General features: G+C 38.1%; 6 protein-coding genes across 8 annotated transcripts; 2 read left to right on the plus strand and 4 right to left on the minus strand.

The window, feature by feature from the left end:
* Position 1: 1 nt before the first annotated feature.
* On the minus strand, positions 2-3026 carry LOC111806854. Its single transcript, XM_023692354.1, has 9 exons — positions 2904-3026; positions 2705-2765; positions 2363-2593; positions 1952-2133; positions 1686-1860; positions 1100-1308; positions 825-950; positions 610-713; positions 2-464 (listed from the first exon to the last, which is right to left on the minus strand). Exons 1-9 carry the CDS (start codon positions 2956-2958, stop codon positions 288-290), a joined length of 1320 nt encoding a protein of 439 aa, XP_023548122.1. The 5' UTR covers positions 2959-3026; the 3' UTR covers positions 2-287.
* Positions 3027-3379: 353 nt separating this feature from the next.
* LOC111806551 (chloroplast envelope quinone oxidoreductase homolog) lies at positions 3380-5205 on the minus strand. The gene is made up of 4 exons (XM_023691919.1): positions 4926-5205; positions 4460-4601; positions 4284-4375; positions 3380-4192 (listed from the first exon to the last, which is right to left on the minus strand). The coding sequence occupies exons 1-4, from the start codon at positions 4989-4991 to the stop codon at positions 3515-3517; spliced, it is 978 nt and encodes a 325-aa protein (XP_023547687.1). The 5' UTR covers positions 4992-5205; the 3' UTR covers positions 3380-3514.
* Positions 5206-5599: 394 nt separating this feature from the next.
* Positions 5600-7526, minus strand: LOC111807579 (chloroplast envelope quinone oxidoreductase homolog). The gene is made up of 4 exons (XM_023693361.1): positions 7392-7526; positions 7130-7271; positions 6941-7032; positions 5600-6388 (listed from the first exon to the last, which is right to left on the minus strand). The coding sequence occupies exons 1-4, from the start codon at positions 7464-7466 to the stop codon at positions 5693-5695; spliced, it is 1005 nt and encodes a 334-aa protein (XP_023549129.1). The 5' UTR covers positions 7467-7526; the 3' UTR covers positions 5600-5692.
* Positions 7527-9136: 1610 nt separating this feature from the next.
* LOC111807532 (UV-B-induced protein At3g17800, chloroplastic-like) lies at positions 9137-13188 on the plus strand. Of its 3 annotated transcripts, none has more exons than XM_023693287.1 (3): positions 9137-9594; positions 10870-11688; positions 13103-13188. In XM_023693287.1, exons 1-2 carry the CDS (start codon positions 9230-9232, stop codon positions 11678-11680), a joined length of 1176 nt encoding a protein of 391 aa, XP_023549055.1. In that variant the 5' UTR covers positions 9137-9229; the 3' UTR covers positions 11681-11688; positions 13103-13188. The 3 variants fall into 3 exon arrangements, with proteins under 3 accessions (XP_023549055.1, XP_023549054.1, XP_023549053.1); XM_023693286.1 differs by lacking the exon at positions 13103-13188 and adding an exon at positions 12498-12584; XM_023693285.1 differs by lacking the exon at positions 13103-13188 and having other exon boundaries at positions 10870-11971.
* LOC111807531 (galacturonosyltransferase 8-like) lies at positions 12534-15081 on the plus strand. The gene is made up of 3 exons (XM_023693284.1): positions 12534-12726; positions 13103-14350; positions 14546-15081. The coding sequence occupies exons 1-3, from the start codon at positions 12553-12555 to the stop codon at positions 14828-14830; spliced, it is 1707 nt and encodes a 568-aa protein (XP_023549052.1). The 5' UTR covers positions 12534-12552; the 3' UTR covers positions 14831-15081.
* An 811-nt stretch (positions 15082-15892) lies between these two features.
* On the minus strand, positions 15893-17900 carry LOC111806514 (wound-induced basic protein). Its single transcript, XM_023691861.1, has 2 exons — positions 17757-17900; positions 15893-16156 (listed from the first exon to the last, which is right to left on the minus strand). Exons 1-2 carry the CDS (start codon positions 17825-17827, stop codon positions 16084-16086), a joined length of 144 nt encoding a protein of 47 aa, XP_023547629.1. The 5' UTR covers positions 17828-17900; the 3' UTR covers positions 15893-16083.
* Positions 17901-18001: the final 101 nt, after the last annotated feature.

Raw genomic sequence — 18001 nt, forward strand, 5'->3', positions numbered from 1 at the left:
GTATATCCATGAAACCTTTATGTATTCCTATCATTCCTCATCTTCTGGGCAAAATCTTGCTTACAAACTACCAATCAAAATTCAGAGGCTAAATTTACCATTTAATATTTTCCATCACTTTTACCTCATATATAAGAAGACAGTGCATTGTCTAATAGGATCCACAAATCATCACAATATGAACAGTTTTAGCATTATTCCACACTGCACAGTTAGGTGACAATATCATTTACCCACCTATTATTTGTAGCAAAAGAACCTCTGAAGTCCAAGACACTGCCCCTTCTTCAATCTAACCACATATGTCGAATCTCATGCCAAACTATCTCCATACCTTTCGAAACGTTCTTAGGTTCCTGTTGCTCGGGATGATGAACGTATACCTGATACAGATAAGCTGAGATGATAACAATCACCATGAAGGTTAGGAAGTATGTATTCGCTGATACGGAGGACACATGATCCTGCAAGTGAGCAATCAACTTTGATTAGTGATCCCTTGGAGAAGCAAAATACTGAATTGTTTGATACACGTGCATATTCTGATGTTAAAAAAGAACAAAATGAAAGACATATGAAACTTCGGATAGAACACGAGGCGAAAGAAACCTTGAACACCGTCCAGCTCTTGGGAGAAAGGTTTTTATCAGCATGCTCCAGACAGTAATGTAACATATCAATTATCGTCAACTCCGTGACTGGATCATAACTATCTGCTAGCACATTGGATCATAACTATTGATATCGAAAGCACGGGGAAGCGGGATAATACGAAACCATTGAATCAAATTTCACAAGGAAATTTAGGACATAATATACGGTACCTGGGATGTCAAATATTTGTTTCGCCGATGGAATACCTAATAAATTCCCCAAATGGGCACGTACACGAACACGGTCCGCAAAGGAAAGTAGATCTCCATGGGTTATAACAACAACTGGCTTGTCATCTGTGATTAAAAAGAGTGAAATTCTAATTTCTCGGCATACAACATGCAACCTAAGGAATGTGATCTTAAAAAAATAAATAATGATAATAATCTTCCTGTTACTCTCATAAACATGATATTATAACTAATGATGAGTGGGATAACTTCACCTCCATATGATAAATAAGGGCAATTGAACGCAGTAGTTATCACTCTTTCATAATCTTTCTCTATGTCATTGCCATCCATTGATTTAAGAACTGAAAGCCCATCGACGACGAATATGACAAAATTAATCATTCTGACCGCCCTAGAAAGAGGGAAGCGTTGGCGAGCTTTACACCTCATTCTATTTATTAAACTTGAAGCATCAGATTTCCTGGGAAGTAATTTACACACATGACGAAGTAAGTCAGGATTGAATTTAAAACTAATGGGAGATGTAACAGTCCAAGCCCACAACTAGCAGATATTGTTCGCTTTAGCCTGTTATGTATCGCCGTAAGCCTCATGGTTTTAAAACGCGTCTACTAGGGAGAGGTCTTCATACCCTTATAAGGAATGCTTCGTTCTCTCTAAACACTGCCCAATGTTTGGCTCTAGTCCAAGGAGGGAACGACGCATTTCTTATAAGGGTGTGGAAATCTCTCCCGAACAGATGTGTTTTAAAACTATGAGGCTGACGACGATACGTAAAGGTCAAAGTGGACAATATCTGCTAGCAGAGGGCTATGGTCTCAATGTTAAAACTTCAACCTTGCTACAAGTTCTCCATGATGAACACCCTTGGTCATCCATTGTTTCAACACTTCAATGTTTTCGGACGAGTCATCAGACAGACCACGGGTATCGTATAAACAAAAGGATTTCGACTTTCTCAGAATCATATATTCTTGAAGGAAAAAAGTTCCATCTTCACCAGATGAATTACCTACACCGAAAAGATACAACAATTTTTAAGTTCAAATAAGCAACTCCTATTTTCATTTAGAGAACAGCCTCAAATGAATTCAAAGAAATACATGATACTTGAGCTCTTTCGGGCGCAAAACGGTCCTCGTCAAACACCTTGGAGATCCTATTTATAAGACTACTTTTACCAGATCCTTTCGGACCAATCAATATAAGCGACATTGTTTGTGGGATATCATAGTCAGATAATTTCATTCCACCTACCTGCTCAATCCATGATCCAGGAGAATAGCTGCCAAATAGAGGCTAGCATGTCAATATGAGCAAAATTTAGCAGCATTCTTGAAAATTATAAGAGATATAATACTCATGAACCGTCATCAACTATATTTAGTTCATCGACAACTCAGACAAGGAGTTTACACCGCAATTTGGGCACTACTAGGGACAATAAATTCCTTTCTCCTTCATGAGATGTTAGATCTTTAGAAATAAAAACATGTCAAAAGTAATAGAGATACCTCAAAATTTTTCTCTTAGCCTGATTCAAATTCTCACTACGAATCCGTAATTGATCAGAGCTCTCCAAGATCTCTCTATGTACATTGTTTATCCTCCTCCGATATATTTCAACATTCAAAGCAGATGAAGAAAATTGAGATTCAGTCGCATCAAATTCTCCCATGATTACTCCATTTTCCATATCCGCTTCATCATCCTTAGTTTGCATGCTCAAGTTACTGTTGTTACCCCTTTCTCATCAAGAACAATACCCATAATGAGCAACATCATAAAATTAATTGGGTTTTAACTGGAAAGGGAGTGATTCAGAGAACATGGAACAGAGCAATCGAAACGTATACCTGAGAGTGGGCAGTTGAGTAGCAATTTGCGACTGATCATGCTCGAGAGAAGAACCCCCATCTGCAATTGGGTATTAAATTAAAGCTGTGTCGCAAAATTACTTCGGATAGAAATTAAGCAACAAAAACTTGATGAAGAAACATGGAAATTAGACGCCAATTTCTTCGATCAAAAGAACAGAAAACTGAAAATACGAACAGAGATGATCGTGAAGGATGGAAGGAGTAGAAAGCGAAACAGTATCGCCGCCCATGCTTGCGCCAAGAATTAGGGTCGTGGGAGGATAGAGAAGAAAAATCGGGGCACGTTTTCTTGCGCGCTAAGATTTTGACATGCTTCCATTACGGTTTGAGCTGACTCAACTAAAAAAAATGTTTGAGCGGTTGACCAACTAAAAAAATTCAACCCCATAAATTAAATCAAATTTAAAAAATTTAAAAAATTTAATCTAATTTACTCTAGAAAAAATACCCAATTTTAAGTTGACGTAAGATCTCACATTGATTGGAGTGGGGTGCAAAACATTCTTTACAATGGTATAAAAACCTCTCTCCAGTAGACGCGTTTTAAAATCGTGGAACTAACAACGATACATAACAAGTCAAAACTGATAATATCTATTACCGGTAGACTTGAGCTGTTACATTGCATTATATCTAGATTGGTCTAGTTATCGAGTGATAGGAACACTCCAAAAATTGATTCACAATAACATTTAAAAAAAATTGTTTAAAATGGTTTCAACCATGTTTCCAAAATATAATAGACATAGCCAAATTTGAGCTATTTCTCTGGTTGACCCTTTAAACCTAAGGCTCGACGATAATTTTTCCAGTGGCATGACCCTCGATACTCCGAGCCCAAGCCCTTTGAGCCTCACTCAAAGGATGCTTCGAGTCAATCACAGTCTTGAGCTTCCCTTCTTTCATTAACTTAACCAAATGTTCCAAATCCTTTCCTTTAGGATTTAGTAGCAAAGGCACCAACTTCTTCTTTGAGAAGCTCACCTTCTGAAGACCATAAGTCAACAACGTCCCAATTCCAGGGGTAATATCTATCACTTTCCCAGTAGGACTCAAATTAGGCTCGAACCTCGACCACGGTATCCCGGTTGCACAATGTACTACAATGTCGTATTTACGCCGCGACGGGCTGATTAAAGCAGCACCATCCGGGGTCGTGTAGTCAAGAACCTCATCTGCCCCTAACTTTCGGACGAGCTCGATGTTACGACTCCCACAAGTTGCTGTTACATGAGCATTTTGAAGCTTCGCCAGTTGAACGGCATAGTGTCCGACCCCGCCCGAGGCTGCAGTAACCAGAATGTTTGGCTGCTGTCCAGGGACTTCATCGAGATGTGTGAGGGCTTGGTGAGCGGTTAGACCGGCGACGGGTAAGCCTGCAGCTTCAGCAGCTGAGACTTCCGGTGGTCTGTGGGCTGTTATGCTCTCTTTTACGGCCGAAAATTCAGCCAACCCGCCTCCATTCTGCCATTGATAACAAAATCTCGAGATTTATATCTTATTTTAGTTTCTAAACTTTCAATTTTATGTCACGTAAAAGATTATTAGAACTCACGAACGGGTTAACCATAGCTAAGACTTTATCACCAGCTCTGAACTTCTTTACTCCCACCCCTACAGCTACTACCTCTCCAGCCACATCAGTGCCTAAAATTCCAAAAGGAAAACGTATATCAACACATGAAAGCACAAGAACACAGTTCAGTAGATATCATCTCAAACAATTCTTACCAGGAATAAAAGGGAACTTGCGGGGAAGAAATGGCCTTAACATCCCTTTCTGGACTTTCCAATCAAAAGGATTAATACTTGCTGCCTCTACTTTTACAACTACTTCATCCTTCTCTGGACTTGGAACTGGAACTTGACTATGCTGCACAAATTTTAACTTCTATCAAAAAATTATGATGAAATATATTCTTGATCCATGAGATTTTGTGTCGATAATCGATTTAGTCTCTGAAGTTTCGAATCAAACACTTAAGTCTTTCAAGGATTGACAAAGGACTTAGAATCATTTCTCAAACTTCAAAATGGATCAAATAGACAATTAGCCCTAAATTTTAGGGCTAGAAATTAATTTTGTAAACAGCATATTTACATAATGGATTGTAAATGGATAAACAGAGAGACTCGACGAAATCCACAGGATTTGAGCGATGAAGACGCAGAAAGGGAAATATGAAGCGGAAAAAACCTTTAAAGCAGCAGGTCCGCCGCCATAAGCATCGTATTGAACTGCGCACATGAAATTCTCAGCCATCGCTGGAGTGTCGATGAATGAAAGAGTGCGGACAGTGGTTGAAGCGTCTGCAAGAGATTATACGATACGAATTGTAAAATGTATCACTCTTGTGATGTGTGGCCGTTGCTTTGCCGGCGTTTCGCGGACGTGGAGGATTCTCCACCGCCATTGAAACCAAGGTCTACGCGTTCAACAGATAACCTAAGAAAATTGTTCTAAACAAAAATTTGTATTACTTCATAAATGACTTCGCTTTGTCTTAATAAATTCTACACATATTTATACTACTGGTAGGGGCATTAACGTAATTTTACAAAATTACGTTAAATATTATATTTTACATTTTTAATAGAAATTATCTTTAAAATTTTATTTGAAATGAATATATTCTTTAAAATTATATATTAAAAATTGAGAAAATTTCAACTCCGATCCCTATAATTTTTTTTTTTTTTTTGCGGGAATTTCTATTCCAATCTCGGTGAAAATAAATAGAAAATTAGAGAATTAAATATAAAACGGGATGGAGACCTGTGGACATCTCTATTCACTAATTCCTAACCACGAACAATGATGATTTGGAATCGAGAACGATATGTACTTAAGACGGTAGATGTTATTGGGCTGGGAGTGACAATTTTAGGCGTGGATTCTTCATGAAAAATTCACGAGAATAGATTTCCCACACTAAAATATTTTTATACGTCGAACATACGCCACTATGGCTCCACAATAATTTTGCCGGTGGCATGGCCATTCATGCTCTTTGCCCAAGCCTCCTCAGCCTGGCTCAAAGGGTACCTTGAATCAATCATACTCTTCACCTTCCCTTCCTTAATCAAATTCACAACATACTCTAAATTCTCGTTCTTGAAAGACATCGACCACATAGGCACCAGCTTCTTCTTAGAGAAGGTAAATTTCTTAATGGCGAAAGTCATCACGGTTGACGCGTTTGCCGGGGTTATGTCGACCACCTTACCATTTGAGCTCAAATTACGCTCGAACACGGACCATGGGATCCCTGTGGCACAATGGATCACTGCATCATACTTCTTGCCTGATGGACTCTTCAAGGCTGCCCCTTCTAAGGTCTTGTAGTCTATGACCTCATCTGCGCCCAAGCTCTTCACGAACTCGATGTTTCGGGCGCCACACGTAGCGGTCACGTGAGTGTTTCCTAGCTTTGCTAGCTGAACGGCGTAGTGGCCGACGCCGCCAGAGGCAGCTGTGATGAGAATGTTTGATTGAGGACCGTTTCCATCAAGCTTGATCCCAGCAGCTTGGGTGAGAGCTTGGTGTGCTGTTAAAGCCGCAACAGTTAGAGCAGCGCCATCGGCTGCGGTCACTTCGGGCGGCCTAATAACTGTTGAAGCTTCCTTTGCTACAACATATTCAGCAAGTCCACCTCCGGTCTGTCATTGTCATACAAAAACATGAACACTTCCAATAGCATATGAATCAATGATGCAACTCTTGAGCTCGAGCAGACATTGTCTACTTTGACCCGTTATATATCGCCGTCAGCCTTACGATTTTAAAACGTATTTGTTAAGGAGAGGTTTCCACACCCTTATAATCAATGTTTCGTTATTTTCTCGAATCGGTGTGAGATCTACAATCCATCCCCTTAGGAGCACAGCCTCCCCATTAGCACACCGCTTGGTGTCTGACCATTTGTAACAGTCAGACACTGGGCGGTGTGCGCGAGAGTACACTGGACCCGTAAGAGGTGGATTGTGAGATCCCACATCCGTTAGAGGGAGAAACAAAGTATTTTTTATAAAGGTCTGAAAACCTCTCCCTAACAGACACGTTTTAAAATCGTGAAGCTGACGACGATAGGTAACGAGCCAAAACAGACAATATCTACTAGTGGTGGGCTTGAGCTGTTATTTATCAAAATCATGATTTCCTTGCTCATGGTTAACCAAGATTAACGGTGGAAAAGGGTGAATGATACTTACAGCATGGTTAAGAAACGTCACGACTTTGTCCCCAACTTTTAGCCTCTTCACCCGTGATCCGACCTCTAAAACTTCTCCCGTCACATCAGTACCTATTTCAAATTTATTGTCAGTCATACTGTGACAGTCTCATCAAATAATTCTTCACTAAACCAAGCGTTAAAGTCGAGCCGAGAATTCAGAACGAACATGGAATATGAGGAAAGTTTCGAGGAAGAAAGGGACGGACGACTCCCTTCTGAATTTTCCAATCAAATGGATTCAGACTAACTGCTTCTACTTTCAGCAAAACTTCATCATCTTTGGGTCCGGGAATCGGAACTTCTACATGCTGCACGAAGAAACGATATCGGATGTCGAGATCAAACCATCAACTTTGAGATAGTACCAACGCTTATCGAATATAAGTCATATAAAATGAGTAGAGAGCAACAAGTTTGAAAGGAGGAACCTTGAGAGCAGCCGATCCGCCGCCGTAGGCTTCATAGCGAACTGCCTTCATGAGCCTGGAAGTAGTGGAAGCCATCGCCGGATACCAATAGTTTCTTTGAGAATCAGAGGCTTAAACTTAGTGCTATGCTTTGATTATTGACCATTTTATGTAGTTGGGTTTGATTTTGTTCTTTGTTTCTTGGGTTGAATTCAATGTTCAAAGGCAAAGGCTATACAAGTGTGGTACCCACCGCCGGCTCTTTGGAAAATGGGTGTTTTTCTTTGATCTTCAATGAACGTTCAACTTTTCATTGAGTGATCAAGCAAGTGCCACATGGCCTACAATCTTGTTTGTATGAAGCTAAAGGTTTTTGGGTTCGAGTTCAAGGCGGCGTATTCATCTTCTAGACACAATCTAGACACAAGTCGTTGAATAAGATGAAGGATTTATACAATGTAAGCCAACGGGTACGAAGGATCATTGACTAATCAATGTTGATTTTGGGCTAAAATCAACACTGATCACTAACACGTTGATCTTTTATGGGTTAATTTTAGCAGTGTTAGCATCGCTCATTATCAATGATTTGTTGGTCGACTCCATTTTTTCATCTTCATTGTTCATCGGTAATAAATTTCCTCACAAATAATTTACTTTATTNTTGTTTGTATGAAGCTAAAGGTTTTTGGGTTCGAGTTCAAGGCAGCGTATTCATCTTCGAGACACGAGTCGTTGAATAAGATGAAGGATTTATATAATGTAAGCCAATGGATACGAATGATCATTGACTAATCAATGTTGATTTTCGGCTAAAATCAACACTGACAACTAACACGTTAATCTTTTATGGGTTAATTTTAGCAGTGTTAGCATCGCTCATTATCAATGATTTGTTGGTCGACTCCATTTTTTCATCTTCATTGTTCATCGGTAATAAATTTCCTCACAAATAATTTACTTTATTTACAATAATACACATTTTTACCCATTCAAATGATAATATTCACCACATGGAAAGGAAATTACCGACTTAAAATTTACTAACTTAAAAATTATAAAAAAAAAAAAAAAGTTCTCTTATACATTCAACAAATTATTAAAATTGTAAAATTTATGAAATTTAGCAAATTTATTCAATTATTAATATGATTATAGGTAGAGTNTTTACAATAATACACATTTTTACCCATTCAAATGATAATATTCCCCACATGGAAAGGAAATTACCGACTTAAAATTTACTAACTTAAAAATTAAAAAAAAAAAACAAAAAGTTATCTCTTATACATTTAACAAATTATTAAAATTGTAAAATTTAGCAAATTTAGCAAATTTATTCAATTATTAATATGATTATAGGTAGAGTTTGACACTATTTTCTATTAAAATTAGATATTTTCTGACATTTTTTGTTTTTTTTTTTATTTTTTATTTTTCCGGACGTGAAAATGGAGAATATCTTGAAACAAATTTCGTTAATCAAATTATAAAATATTAAATGTAAATTAAAAATATCTTTCAAAATTCAAATCTCCTATTTTTTTTTTCTTTTTTATTTAAATATATAAACTCTAAAATTACAATTTTATAATCCAACCAAGCGATCAATACACTGGCGTGGGCCCCTCTCAGAGCCGATAAGATAAGATGATAATGATAAGATAAGTTATCTGACAAAATATTCGATTTTTTTTTTCCAATTAAAATAAATAAATATATATATATTTTTTTTTATATTCAAACTCCCGATGCACCCTTCCGTATTCTAACTTTTCCACCTTCTTCCCTAAACCATTTTATTCTCCCTCTCTCCCATAGCTTTCCCTTTGGTTGCAGAGCTTCAACATTCCTGTTGAATGGACCATTCTCTCTCTCTCCACATTTCTCTTCCTTCTACTCCTATATTCAACTCCAATCGCTCCGATTTCGCTCTCGGCTTCCTTGCTGGTTTCTCCTTCTGGAAGCCACCGCTTACTGCTAGGCCCCGGTCTTTGGCTGTTCTAGCTAGTGCCGGATCCAGTCACTGCGAGTTCGGCAGTTTTAATACTCCTTTGAACCCGAGGTCTTCCGTCGGCAAGCATCTGACTAGAGTTTTGCAGAATTATAGGCAGCTCTTCCATGTTTCTGTCCAGGATGAGTTGAAACGCTTGGCCGATCGGCGTGATGCTGCTGTTGATCGTATGTTGCTCGCTGCTGGCTCTGATGAAGCCTTGCTGCATAGGTTTGTGTTTTCCTCCCTTTCTGATTCTGAATCTGATGGTTTGAGGATGATACGATTTCGATGTATGGCCTTTTTTTTTTTTTCTTTTTTCGGTCGAGCAGATTCTTTAAAACAATTTCTCAAATACTTGACCTCTTTTTCTCTTTTTTTTTTTTTTTTTTCCTTCTTTATGATTAGTCTATTCTATATGGTTTGGTTGAGATTCCTTGCACTGTGGACAACTCCGTTGACGTGATTGAATTATACTGTGATTAGATCTTTCAAACAGGTGGTTCCTTTCTGGTACACGGCGTTTGGTTTTAAGGACCTATCGAGATAGCGTGTGCTTGTCTATGTGTTATCAAATTGATAAAGATAATTATGTGAACAGATTGTTACATATTCAGGCATAACGAAAGATAGGCAGGGGTGGAAGAATAGAGAGAGAGAGAGAGAGGGGTGAAGAACGAAAGAATTTTTGCTAAAAAACATTGGATTGGGAAGAGAAGCGGAGTGTGATGGAGGAATGGAGTTTGTGTTAGGTTGGCCTTTTCTGTTTACGGTTAACAGCTTGGAGTCACTTTCTATGAGGCCAAAGCCAGTATCAAACAGCAGATAGTGACCTTAGACACTTGAACATTAAGCCTTTTTTTCTTTTTTCTTCCGCATGAAGACTCTTCTCCCAATGATCATTCCCTCGAACAAAGTACGTCATAGAGCCTCCCTGAGGCCTATGGAGCCCTCGAACAGCCTCCCCTTAATCGAGGCTTGACTCCTTCTCTAGAGCCCCCAAACAAACTACACCATTTGTTCGACACTTGAGTCATTTTTTACTAAGTTTCGAGGCCCACAACTTCTTTGTTCGACATTCGAAGATTCTATTGACATAACTAAGTTAAGGGCATGGCTCTGATACCATGATAGGAACTACGAACCTCTACAATAGTATGATATTGTCCACTTTGAGTATAAGCTCTCATGATTTTGCTTTTGGTTTCCTCAAAAGGCCTTATCCACCAATGGAGATGTATTCCTTGCTTATAAACCTATGATCAATCTTTTAATTAGCCGATGTAGGACTCCTCTCCCAACAATCCTCAACATTTTCCATGTCTTATAACTCGGTGATCACTTTAGAGTTAGCACTACACACAAATGTATTGAGTATTGCATTCAAGAACAAAAGTATTGATGGCTAATGGCCAACTTTATTTGTCAGGCTTAAACATTCATTGCTAGCTTATGGTATTTGATTAGGAAGTAATGTCCATTTTTACTGACATATCTTAATTCCAGGAGGATTGCACAATTGAAGGAGCAGGAGTGCCAAATAGCAGTCCAAGATGTCATGTACATGCTCATTTTCTATAGATTTTCTGAAATCAGAGTTAATTTGATACCCAAGCTCTCTAGATGTGTTTACAATGGAAGACTAGAAATCTGGCCATGCAAGGACTGGGAACTGGAGTCCATTTACGAGTTGGAGGTCCTTGAGATGATTAAAGAACACATAACCGCAGTGATTGGTTTGAGAGCAGATTCGAGTGTCACAGACAACTGGGCTATGACCAACATCAAACAAGCACATCTGGGCCATGTTTACGTAGCCTCCATCCTATATGGCTACTTCTTGAAGTCTGCTTTATTGAGGCATCACCTGGAGCAAAGACTCGCCATACCGAACGTACACCGTAACGGTGGCGGTCAGAAAACTTTCCTCCAGTCCCCAGAGATGTGTCTTTATGGATTTAGAAATCTTCTTTCCGGTTGTCATCGTAGCAACGTGCTACCGGTGGCGCATAACCAGGAATTTAACAGCAATCAGGAGATGGAGGCAGAGAAGTTAAAGCGTTTCTTGACAGGGTTTGATTCTGAGGCGTTGCAGAGGTGTGCAAAGCTGAAATCTAAGGAGGCCGTGAGTCTACTTGAGAACCATAGTCGTGCATTGCTGGGAAACGAGGAGGTCGGTTTTGTGGAGAGGGATGAGGTGATAGCGACTTCATTTTCAAGCTTGAAGAGATTGGTTTTGGAGGCTGTTGCTTTTGGTTCTTTCCTTTGGGATGCAGAGGAGTATGTGGACGCCATTTATAAGCTCAAGGAGAACTAATCCAGAAGGTATGTTTGTAGATACAATAACACTTTCTGTGTACATAAGATGAGTAGCAGACACATTTCACGGAAGTTCAACCATGGACCCATAAGGAAAGCTCGGATACTAAATGATAAGGAATCATTGCAAGAGAAGTAAGATTCGGATTACTTTGTTGATCAAATATCTCAAGGCAAGAACACTTGTTTGAAATTTGAATTATTCTACGAGCAAGATCATCTTGTCAAGCTTGAATGATTCTAAACATGCTAACCACGCTAATAGAATAGCACAATTGTTATTTTCCAAGCCTTCTCTACAAAGATAACGTAAATGGTTTTGTATATTCTCGAAATGAAACAGACCTTACCTTAGTCATTTTAAGAGGAATTGGGATTTCCCTATTAGGCTAGGTCATTTTAGGGCAAGCGGATCATTTCTGATGAAGAGAATGATTAGGAGTTCTTGCAGAGTGGAACGGTGCAGTACCAGACACGAGATGATCTTTCAACGAACAAGACCTTTTTCGAATAAGCCAATTCATTTGGGATCCTGCATATCCACTCTTTTTCCTATTCAAAGATCAGTCTTTTGTCTCTATGTTTTCGTTTTGAGAATTCTTTGCAAACGAAGAGATGTCAAAGGGGCCGATAAGATAAACATTCCTAATCACAATCTAAGATTATATATAAAATTAAAGCAAAAATATGAAATAAAAAAGAAAAGGATTTTAAAAACTCAATTCGAGTAAAATTATAGCAAAAAGAATTTTAAGTTTATATATATTGTTTGTTTAATAAAATTTATTAAAGTGTTCTTGGACACCGACTGCTAGGTGGAGCCCTCTCTCTTTCTCCCCTTCTTCGTCCTCTCTCTGCTCAGAGTGGACAATGGCGATCCCGCGGAATGGTGGTAGAAGCGGCAATGGAGATATTCTTCGAAGCTTGCCTACAATCTGCTCCTTCAGAGCCCTCGTCTCCTCCATTTCGCTTGCATTTTCTCTCTTCCTCTCTTTCTCCTTCTTCTTCACTGCCACCACTCACTCTTCCGATCTCACACTCACTGTAAGTTCTCCTGTTTCTCTCTTCCTTCTTTTTTATTTCTTCCGATCTTACCATCTCTGTGTTTTCTTCTGGTTTTGCTTTGTTTCTTGTTACTGGACTTCTCATTTGTGGAGAGTATTAGTTAAAAATCGGCGTTCTCCTTCTATTTTAATTTGCATGTTTTGTGTTTGTGTTTGTGTTTGTGTTTGGATCTGGTTTCCGTAGATGCTCAGCCTCGCCTTAGATTGGAATTCTTCTTGAAATTGTCTCCTGAATGTACATTTTTCCAAAGTTTGCAATATCAGAAGGTTGCTTTTCAGATATTGATATTCGTTGTGCTGTTTATTTTTCTCTGGCACTGAAGTAAATGTATGTTGTATGATTTTATGAAATTTAGGGTTACCATTCTGTTCCTTACACAATCAATTCGAGAACAAGGCTTCCGTTGGCTGTTAAATCAGACCCGCTAAAACCGCGGCTAGCCCAGATCAGGAAGCAAGCCGATGACCATCGGAATTTGCTGAACGCCTATGCCGCATATGCTCGAAGGCTGAAATTGGAGTACTCGAAGCTTGTTAGGGTATTCGCGGATCTTTCCCAGAATTATACGGATCTCAATAATAAACCCATCTACCGTAGTCTCTTTAAGCCTGAAACGGCTTCCATCAATGAGGCTTTGCTTCGTCAGTTTGAGAAAGAGGTAAAAGCGCGTATAAAAGTCACGAGACAGGTCATTGCCGAAGCCAAAGAATCATTTGACAATCAACTTAAGATCCAGAAATTGAAGGATACGATTTTTTCAGTGAATGAGCTATTGTCGAAAGCCAAGAAACAAGGTGCTTTCTCGAATTTAATTGCTGCAAAGTCTCTTCCAAAAAGCTTGCACTGCATTGCAATGAGGTTGATGGAAGAGAGAATTGCACATCCAGATAAATATTCAGATGTAGGAAAGCCAGTGCCACCAGAAATAGAGGATCCAGGACTTTACCATTATGCAATATTCTCAGACAATGTAGTTGCTGCATCGGTGGTCGTTAATTCAGCTGTTAAGAATGCTGAAGAACCATGGAAGCATGTGTTTCATGTTGTCACTGACAAGATGAATCTTGGGGCAATGCAAGTTATGTTCAAACTCAAGGATTATAGTGGAGCTCACATTGAAGTCAAGGCAGTGGAGGATTATAAGTTCTTGAATTCTTCCTATGTTCCAGTGCTTCGCCAGTTAGAGTCTGCAAATTTACAGAGGTTTTACTTTGAGAATAGTGTTGAAAATGCAACGAAGGATACAACAAACATGAAGTTCAGAAATCCCAAATACCTATCAATTCTGAACCATTTGCGGTTTTACTTACCTGAGATGTACCCAAAACTACACAGAATTCTGTTTTTGGATGATGACATAGTAGTCCAGAAGGACCTGACTGGCTTGTGGAAGATCGATATGGATGGAAAAGTAAACGGGGCGGTGGAGACATGTTTCGGTTCGTTTCATAGATATGCACAGTACATGAATTTTTCACATCCATTGATCAAGGCGAAGTTTGATCCCAAGGCATGTGCATGGGCTTATGGAATGAACTTCTTCGATTTGGATGCTTGGAGAAGGGAAAAATGTACAGAAGAATATCACTACTGGCAGAATATGGTAAGACGAATTGTATTCTGAATGTTCATTGCCTTCCTAATAAGCTTTTAGGCATTTATTTAAGGCGCGTTTCTTTTGACTCTATACTCTTGAAACTGTTTTCGAGCGTTCCCCAATCAACCAGTTGAGCCAAAAGACGTTCTTGATTCCTTGCACTTGCTCTATCTTTAACCTATAAGTTATTGTTGCATGCAGAATGAAAATCGGTCCTTGTGGAAATTGGGGACATTGCCTCCTGGTTTGATCACGTTCTACTCCACAACAAAGCCACTGGACAAGACATGGCATGTCCTTGGACTTGGTTACAAGCTCAGCATCAGCAAGGGCGAGATTGAAAATGCTGCAGTTGTGCACTTCAACGGGAACATGAAACCATGGCTAGACATTGCAATCACACAATTTCGGCCATATTGGACCAAGTATGTGGATTATGACTTAGAGTTTTTCCAAGCCTGCAATCTTGGCCTTGAAATTGCCTGATGCCTGTTCATCCTTACAGTGGTGTTATAGGACGACAGATCTTGGCTGTGCTTGTCCTAAGGAAAGCATTGACCATTATTAGCTCCTATAATGCCATCATTTTGATTCCCTTCTATGTGTTAAATAGGAATATTTTGAGTATAAAGTAATTATATTAATTTTTTTTTTGGAGGAAGAGTGAAGGATAGTGCATTTCAATTCTGAACATGAAATGAAAAACTGGCCGGATGTGCATGTTCGTTTGAACCTTCCACCTTTTTCTTTGATTTTATTTTTTGGTTTTTACTTTTAAAATTTGTTTTTGTTTCTCACATTCTTTTTACAGGAAAAGATTTAAATTTCTAGTCATAACTATTTTTCTTTCAGTTGTAAATTTGGCTTTGACTTAGGAAAAAACGGTTGGGAAATCCAGGATGGAGCCAAAATGAGCAAAGTAAGCTGAACCGTTGCTTTTTCATTTACCCTTTCCCGTTCTTTTTGTTCTTTTGGTTAATTTACAAACTCTTTGATAATATCAATTTTATTTTATTTTTTTAAATATTTTTAACATCTTCTCATTTATGCACTAGTATTTGTTTTTATTTCAAGTGAGATGATTAGATATAGTTTTTTGTATGTTACATGAAGTTATAAATAATGTTGGGTTTTTATTTATAAATAAGTTATGAATTATTTTCTTTTTCTTCCTTTACCAAAAAGAAAGTTGAATTCATATTTTTCAATTGATTAGTTAAAAATAAATAATACTGTATAGAACATTTTCTAGCGTCTCTTAATTTGCACTTAAACAGCATGAAATAAATTAGCAAGCATGGAAAGGGTAGTGAGATTTAAATGTTAGAGCAAGTAAAGGTAACTCTTAACCCTGTATATATAAGCCAATTCACTTGGAGATGAACCAATAATTTATTTTCTAAACCCAAAAAATGGAATCAATTTTTGAAAAAATTTAACCCAATGTAAGAATTTGTCTAACCCGACCCAAAACCATATGAATCGAGTCGAGTTGGACAAGTGTTTCAGATTGTTAGCACCACTCTACTTTAAAGTTTGAAACTCATATAATAAAGCAATATATCCCTACAAAGAAATAAGAGGAGAGATTATCCCACGGCACTCAACATGATATTCATATGCAGTTTACCTTAAAAAGGTTGGTACAATTTTAAAGGATTTAGGGTTTGGATGCAATTCAAAGCTTGTCCATAATATCGAACAATTCCAAAACAAAACAACTCACTCCAACTTTATTCTCATTCATTCATAACGGGCTTGTTCTCACTGGCTTTTGGTCTCTGTTCTTTTGGCTTCTGCTCTTCCGTTTTCCTACACCATTCAATTCATTCAAAGATTAACACACTGAATTTGTAGGGAATGATATTTCATATGAAGGTAAGGCAATAAAAGTAACTGAATATGTAATAATTAAAAAAGGTTGAAGAAACAAGTCACCACTTCTAATCATGTAGCAATTTACACGGAAAATATTTGAAACCAAACCCAACCCAACTCAACATTTTTCTAAATCATTTAACATCATAAAGAAAATGGAATTTGAAGCCAATAAAGCTTTATGATGCATATATCTTTTTATGTTCATCATAAAAAATATGCCGCCATATTCAAATTCAAATGTCCAGCACTTGTTCACCTTACGTTTACAAGTGTGCAATATATGTCTAACAATTGTGCACCTTAATACATGTCTATTATGTTTAACAAATGCTTGACACGTTTTGCACATAAACACCTCCTACCCTCAAGTGTATGCGCTTCATATTCAACATTCAATTACATGGTTGCATTCGAGCACTCAGAGATTAATCTTAGTTAGCGTAAAGCTCATGAATGGGTTTCCAATTCAATCTATGAAGCAAGCCTAATACTCCACGCAAAAGTTTAACAAGGCTGGAACTAAAAATCAGAACTAGAAAATGGTGGAATTCTTCGCAAAAGTAAGAGAAATAGCATCAACATCAACAATAGGATAAGAGAAAAAATGGCATAAAAAAAGATCAAATCCTAATTTAGAGGTTTTAGGATCAAGAATGGTCGAAAGAGATGGTAAGCAGATTGGCTAAACAAACAGCGATTGGACAAGTCCTTCAAAAGACATGTTACGCTAAAAATCAAACCTAATACTCACGAGTTCAAGCCAACAAATGACAACCAAATTCTTTACCCAACGAAGAATCTTCCATCGATCAAAGGATATTAAGTTACTCGCTTTTTTAGACATCAGGTGAAAAGTTGACAACAGAAATGATATTCACTAATGCCATTACATCAATAAAGACTAAGACGCTTTTGAATTACAAATTAAGAGGAAGCGTTCAACATAACATCAGATTTCTAAAGAAAATGATAGATAAGCTCTCAAATTGATAGATTATAATATTGACACAAAAATCTCCTTGAAAATCTAACAACCTGTTAAAGGTCATTAGACATNATTGTCGGAGAGAATATTAAGCTTTCACGAAACAGAACGAAACCCTAATTTGTTGCGAATCTAAAAGCGTGAGAAGATGAAGGCTTGAATTTTATAGAACCATATTGGGCCGCCGGGTGAGCGGGTATCCGGCCCAAGTCAACACGGCCTCTTATCGCTTAATAAAATAAAATAATACACAATTAGAAAGAATTTAATTATGAAGGCATTTACACGTGTCGCATTCCTAGGAGGGTTTGATAAAGTATGGGTGAGACTATGCGTAATCCACATTTCCCTCCAAAAATTGAGACAATTTTTTAGGCACCACAACCCTACGATTCCCCACGCGCTTTCTTTCTCTCTCTAGCAATTTGTTAATATTTTTTTTAGGAAANAAAAAAAAAAAAAAAAAAAAAATAGGAACAAAATAATAGAAGGATGCAGAGTTCGGCGACTCGTCGGAATGATACAAATCGTTAAGATAGAGAATACCTCTTGTCGGAAGGGCCTCCTTTCTGGCTGAGGAAGGAGCGGAAGAGTGGGGAGTTAACGTCGTAAATCATTGTCGGAGAGAATATTAAGCTTTCACGAAACAGAACGAAACAGAACGAAACCCTAATTTGTTGCGAATCTAAAAACGATAAAGATGAAGGCTTGAATTTTATAGAACCATATTGGGCCGCCGGGTGAGCGGGTATCCGGCCCAAGTCAACACGGCCTCTTATCGCTTAATAAAA

This window comes from Cucurbita pepo, chromosome LG12 (genome assembly GCF_002806865.2).
Source record: "Cucurbita pepo subsp. pepo cultivar mu-cu-16 chromosome LG12, ASM280686v2, whole genome shotgun sequence".
NCBI classification, from domain to species: Eukaryota; Viridiplantae; Streptophyta; class Magnoliopsida; order Cucurbitales; family Cucurbitaceae; genus Cucurbita; species Cucurbita pepo.